Source organism: Chionomys nivalis, chromosome 6 (assembly GCF_950005125.1).
Source record: "Chionomys nivalis chromosome 6, mChiNiv1.1, whole genome shotgun sequence".
Lineage (NCBI taxonomy): Eukaryota > Metazoa > Chordata > Mammalia > Rodentia > Cricetidae > Chionomys > Chionomys nivalis.
Window position 1 is genome coordinate 67,801,580 of NC_080091.1, and position 5,798 is coordinate 67,807,377.

Genomic DNA, 5,798 nt, shown 5'->3' on the forward strand with positions numbered 1-5,798 from the left:
CATGTGGGCCATAGTGGCTGTCCTGAGGGTAGATGAGACACGCCTCAGAGACTGAAGATCATGTCTATATAGGGAGTTGCTGCGTCTTCTGCCTCTCCACCAGCTCCATATATGGCCATCTACTAAAGGCCTGGCCTGTCACTCCACCTTACAGATTCATGTGGGGCTTTGGTTCTTGTCTACCGGGTCAGCAATAAAGGTTTTCCTTTGGCTGCAATCTAGTGGGGCCACTAGGTAAGCTCACCATGCCTAACCGCTTACAACGTGGGGAACCACGGCTCTGAGAGCTGAACCGATGTGTCGCTCAGTCACGAAGGGCTGTGGAAAGGTCACTTCACTCTGCACAGAGCCCTTTTCTCCTGTCTGGCATTTTCTGAGCCCTACGGGGCCACATCTCAGCATTTCTTCCTTTATGTACTATTTTAATTTTGTGCTATAAGAAGAAACTTCTGTCTTGTTTTTTGGTTTTATTTCTGGGAATAAGATACACAGTCCACTCTTTGCCAGAGAAATCTCTTAGGTGATGCTTCAAATTCCTCATGTGAAGGAATAATTGCTTACCATTATATTTAGTGGTGATTTCCCAACAATGTTACTGATAATGAGTGCATAGTTCAGTGCTTACATACGGTGTGTTCATGTGATGTATTAGGCAAAGGATTAAGCCCACAGGGTGGACTCGCAGCAACTATGGGAGGCAGATATTATTACGTCTGTTTTTACCAGGAGGAAACCAAGGCATTGTGGAGTTAAGAAACTCTTTAAATGTGACTCTACAGGTAGCTAATGAGGTACTCCAGGGGCCATTCTAAGTCCGCCCGCCCTTCTATCCCCTCTTTTCATGACACGGCAGGGATGTCTTTTCATAGCTATGTGCTCAGGAACTCTGACAATAAATCTGTTAGAAATATGTCACTGCAATAATTCACAAATCTGACACACGCGCCATTTAGTTAATTCTGTCCTGCTACACTGGCATAAACAAATAAGGAGGTGTCGGCTGTAAGCAAAGTCACAAATTCATGTAAAGACAGAGACCCTGATGGCCCCCCCAGACAGTTCATATCGGAAGAAATCAAGATTCAGACAGGTTGAGTAACTTGGCCAAGGTCTCTTAGCTTACGTGTTCGGAGAAAAGAAATTCCTAAAACTCGTGTGTTGTTTATTTAACTCACTCGCAGAGGCTGTCGCGTCTAAACAGACACGGCAAGCTGACACAGATGCCGAAAGTCTTCGGAGGATTCCCTAGGATTTAGAAGGGCAGTTTCCTCTTACAGAGGTCTGCCTTGGGTGTGCTTTAAGTGTGGTATGCCGGGAAGATTGCTAGCAGGGATGTTAATAAGGCCAGTTGCGTTGACAACCTTTACTCTGGATTCTGAAGACTGGAAGGACCTTAGGCTTGCCTGAAGTGGGCTGGCCTTGAGAGAATGATAGCTTCACGCAAGACAGCTCTCTTTGCTTGAAGCTCTCTGACCCACAGACAAATGAGAATCCATCTACCCCTGTAAAAAATTCAGGCCCTGCCGCATTTGTGCAGTCCTGTTTAAAAGTTGGTGGGGAGCATACTTGTTTTTGAGCAAGTTGTTTTGTTTGATTAGTTGCTGTGGGACAGTGCCTGCTAAGCAGGTGATGGTTCCAAATGGTTGATGAACTTAATCTCCACGTCTCTAAACTCATCACAGCTCTATAGGTAAACCGAGACTTAGAGTTTAAACAACACGTCAAGAGCCACCCCCCTGCCTTGTAGCTGACGGAGCCTGCTTGCAGCGGCAGAGAACTCCACGGAGTGTCTTCCCCATCTAACCAACCTTACCAAAGCATTGCAAGGGAGAAACCACAGCCAACTGTCAGTCTTCCAGTGATTTCTCCTGCTTCAACTCAAATTCCTGCATAAACCAAAGACTGGATGATTGCCAACAAGGGAAGGAAATTATATACGGTATTCATCCCTCATTAATTTCTCTTCCTTGCAGTTCCCCAAAGTGGCTGGGACCCACTAGAGCCTGAGGTCACACACACCTTTCCTGCCTTCCTGATTCTTGGCCAGTCAAGAGCCGGTTCACAAGTGTCATTCACACACCAGGTAGGCAACTGAATCCTTTTTCATGTGGTGACCAGAGCTGTGTTATTACCAAACTCCTCTCCTCTCCTCTCCTCTCCTCTCCTCTCCTCTCCTCTCCTCTCCTCTCCTCTCCTCTCCTCTCCCCTCCCCTCCCCTCCCCTCCCCTCCCCTCCCCTCCCCTCCCCTCCCCTCCCCTTCCTTCCCCTCTCATTCCCTCCTCTCCTCTCTCTTCTCTCCCCCTCTCCCTGCTTTTCTCTCAATAGGATTCCTTGTTATGTAGCTTGAGCTGGCCTTTAACTTAGGATCTTCCTGCCTCAGCCTATTGGTTCCTGGGATTAGAGATGGGCACCACTATACCCATCATTCAAGGGCTGATATTTAAGGACAAGCTACTCCTGTCTCTTGGCCAGGAGATGTTATAGGTGCTAAATGTTGGATAATAATAAGCTTTAACTTATTTTGCCAAAGGTGGGAATGGGACTGGATGAGTAGGGTTGAATGGCTACCCTGAGGTGGGACCCTCGCTTTTAATTTCTTTGGCAATGAAGAGGTTCCTTGTCATCAATCAGAAAGAAAAACTTCAATTTCCCCATTCTCTTTCTGTTCCAGTTGACAACCAAGCTTCAGAGGTTTTCTCAAGCAGTCACTGCCTTTCCCCAGGGCGGACAGAAGTAACATCTATAATTGATGTCCAAGATAAACCCTGGTTGCTGTCTTCTCATGAGATGGAGCCTGCTGCCGCAGCTCTCTGAGGGTTCTTTCCCTTAGCATCCTGGACTGGGAAGTAGGACTTCAGACAGAGAAGATGCTGAGCTCTATCAAATGCGTGTTGGTAGGGGACAGTGCCGTGGGGAAGACCTCGCTACTGGTACGCTTCACCTCCGAGACCTTCCCTGAGGCTTACAAGCCCACTGTGTATGAGAATACTGGCGTGGATGTCTTCATGGACGGCATCCAGATCAGCCTGGGCCTCTGGGACACTGCGGGCAATGACGCCTTCAGAAGCATCCGCCCCCTGTCCTACCAGCAGGCAGATGTGGTACTGATGTGTTACTCTGTGGCCAATCACAGCTCATTCCTGAATCTGAAGAACAAATGGATTAGTGAGATCAGGAGCAATCTACCCTGTACCCCAGTGTTGGTTGTGGCCACACAAACTGACCAGAGAGAGTCAGGACCCCACAGGGCCTCTTGCATCAATGCCATAGAAGGGAAGAGACTTGCCCAGGATGTGCGAGCCAAGGGCTACCTAGAGTGCTCAGCCCTTAGCAACCGGGGAGTACAGCAGGTATTTGAATGTGCCGTCCGGACGGCTGTCAACCAGGCCAGGAGACGAAACAGAAGGAAGTTCTTCTCCATCAATGAGTGCAAGATCTTCTAAACCCCAAGATCCTGCGCCCAATATTCACGAACATACCTCAGAGACTAATGGGAGAGCGGAAGGCGGCAAGCAAGGGGCTGATACTCTTTCTCGGCACATTTGAACAGCCTTTCTTTCTGGATGGAGTTACCGGGGAGGTCGGACACTGTTGCCTCCACTAACCACACTCTACAGACGCATTCTTTGCCCAGCACAGCCAGAGAGATTCCTTGGGAAGCCATATGAATAGTCCATCTTCAATGAAAAACTAAAACAACCATCCTAACTTAGACAATGGAGTGAATTTCCCAAGTATGCCATATTTAAACTCACATTTTATTTAAATAATAATCAACTCTACAGCTTTTGTTTTCATGCTTGGGAAGTCTTTGAAAAGGCAAGCTGCTGTACGAGGGGAATAACTTTGTGGGGCTCAACCATATGTCTGTAGTGTTACTATTTCCTCCTGAATCTAATTTGGTTGAAACGACTTGTGTGCTGTGTTTCTCTAGATAATCACGCTTTCAAATGACCACAAACGTGTCCCTGCAACTCGTTTTTCATTCCCTATTACTCAGAGTTGTGTATAAAATACAGCTCCGGGCTGTAAGGTATTTTAACACCGCCAAATGAAATTGAACAGTTACTAGGTTTTCTATGTAAATACAGAAAAACATTTCTTATTTACGATATTACATGTCACTCAAAGAGCTCCAATAACACACCAAGTATTCCTTTCTCACTCAGTAAGACAGAGAAGAAAAACAAAAATCTTTCTGCCACAGAGTCACACTGTGCAAAGAAACATCAGCAGAGCTTGGGGACCCCGCTCCTTGCCTGTGTCTCTTGATGGGGGCTTTCTGATTGGTTACAGGTCTTGGAAGAAGAGGACAGGCAAATGTTCTGAACAATAATTAATTTGACAAAGTTGTTCTCATTTGAATTCTAAACTAGGCATGACCCCATCATTTATTAATTCTAGGACTGAATTAAGATGATTAAAAAGCCAACTATGTATGCATGTATGTGCATATAGGTACAAGGGGAAAGGCAGGATTTATAGATTTTACTGTTTCATGAATAGAAAATCACTTTGAAAAACATCATAAGTCCCAAGTTCAGAGACTGAGAAAGCCTGTAGTAATTGCTCAGATGGCAAAGGGTTACCAATGAAATACTAAACAAATAGGACCATGCGCAGCCACACAACCCTCCTTCCTAATCGTCTGAAAGCTTGTGTCTCCCGCCTCTTCTGCTCCCAGATTGTCACTTACCATCCCAGTCTAATAGCTAGGACCCACTTGAGCCATCTTTCCTGGAGCCCAGAACTGTTAAGGGGTTGTGTGGTTGTCACCATGAAGGGCGAGGAGCCCAAAGGAGTATCCCTACTGAGGATTATGCTGGCATAAGAAGATCAGTTTATCACATTGGTTCTCTTGCTGGTTCTTTGTGGTTACAATCTGGTAAACATATCATCTAAAGATCCCCCACGCTGCCTTCTCCTCTGCCTCTCTCTTCCACACCCAGTCAAAAGCTTGGGACTTGGGTCTTGGGTAGAGGAGTTATCCCCATAGCATAGGACTGGTAGGTTTGCTTTCAGCCAATCTCTCAGCCCTCTGGTTCTGGGGCTTGTCCTTGCCTCTGGGCCTCCTGCCTCTTTTGACTTGAGAGTGCTTGTCTTTAGTTCAAGGTCCCATCGGCATGAAGGTTGGAATGCTGAAGAACTGACCAGGCAGGGGAGGATACAGGGGCTATATCCTCCATGTCCCTTATGCCCTTCTGATTTTCTTCTTCAACACACAGAGGTTTTTGTATTTATTTTTCTTTTGGTGTGTGTGTTTGGGGAATTGAAACTTTTTGTTTTGTTCTCACACTGTAGCCCAGGATGTCTTCAAGCTTGCAGTGATCCTTCTGTCCCAGCCTCTCCAATGTGATAGGTGTGAGCCACCACGCCTGGCTTACCAAAGGTCTTTAACAACAAGCACAGTTTTGAGATTTAATCTTTGCAGTATTTTAAAACACACTGAAGGAACGAATTGCCACACACTAAATTAGCTGTTCCCTAATATTTTTCTTTCTTTCTATCTATCGAAAAGAGGTGGGGCTTGGGGAGCATCTAAAAGTGGGAAAGATCGAGGGAGGAAGAGAAAGGGTGGCCAGAGAGGATGCTAATGACGTTGCCTTCACTGGAGTAAGGACACAGAGTGAGGTCTGCTCTCACACTGGACGGCAGGAATTTATGTGTGAAGCCTTCTCAGCAGGCAGCTGGTCGGAACTTAGCCAGTCAGGGGCAGTCTTCCCTGCTAAACTCTGTGTCCCTAGGCAGGACTACCTCCTAATTAGCTCTGTGTCCCCACGGCCTAGCCCAGGGAAGGA

The 5,798-nt window shown here is 46.6% G+C and overlaps 1 protein-coding gene across 1 annotated transcript; it reads left to right on the forward strand.

The window, feature by feature from the left end:
- The first annotated feature begins 2,697 nt into the window (after window positions 1–2,697).
- Window positions 2,698–5,333, forward strand: Rhoh (ras homolog family member H). Its single transcript, XM_057772452.1, has one exon. The coding sequence runs from the start codon at window positions 2,868–2,870 to the stop codon at window positions 3,441–3,443; it is 576 nt and encodes a 191-aa protein (XP_057628435.1). The 5' UTR covers window positions 2,698–2,867; the 3' UTR covers window positions 3,444–5,333.
- Window positions 5,334–5,798: the final 465 nt, after the last annotated feature.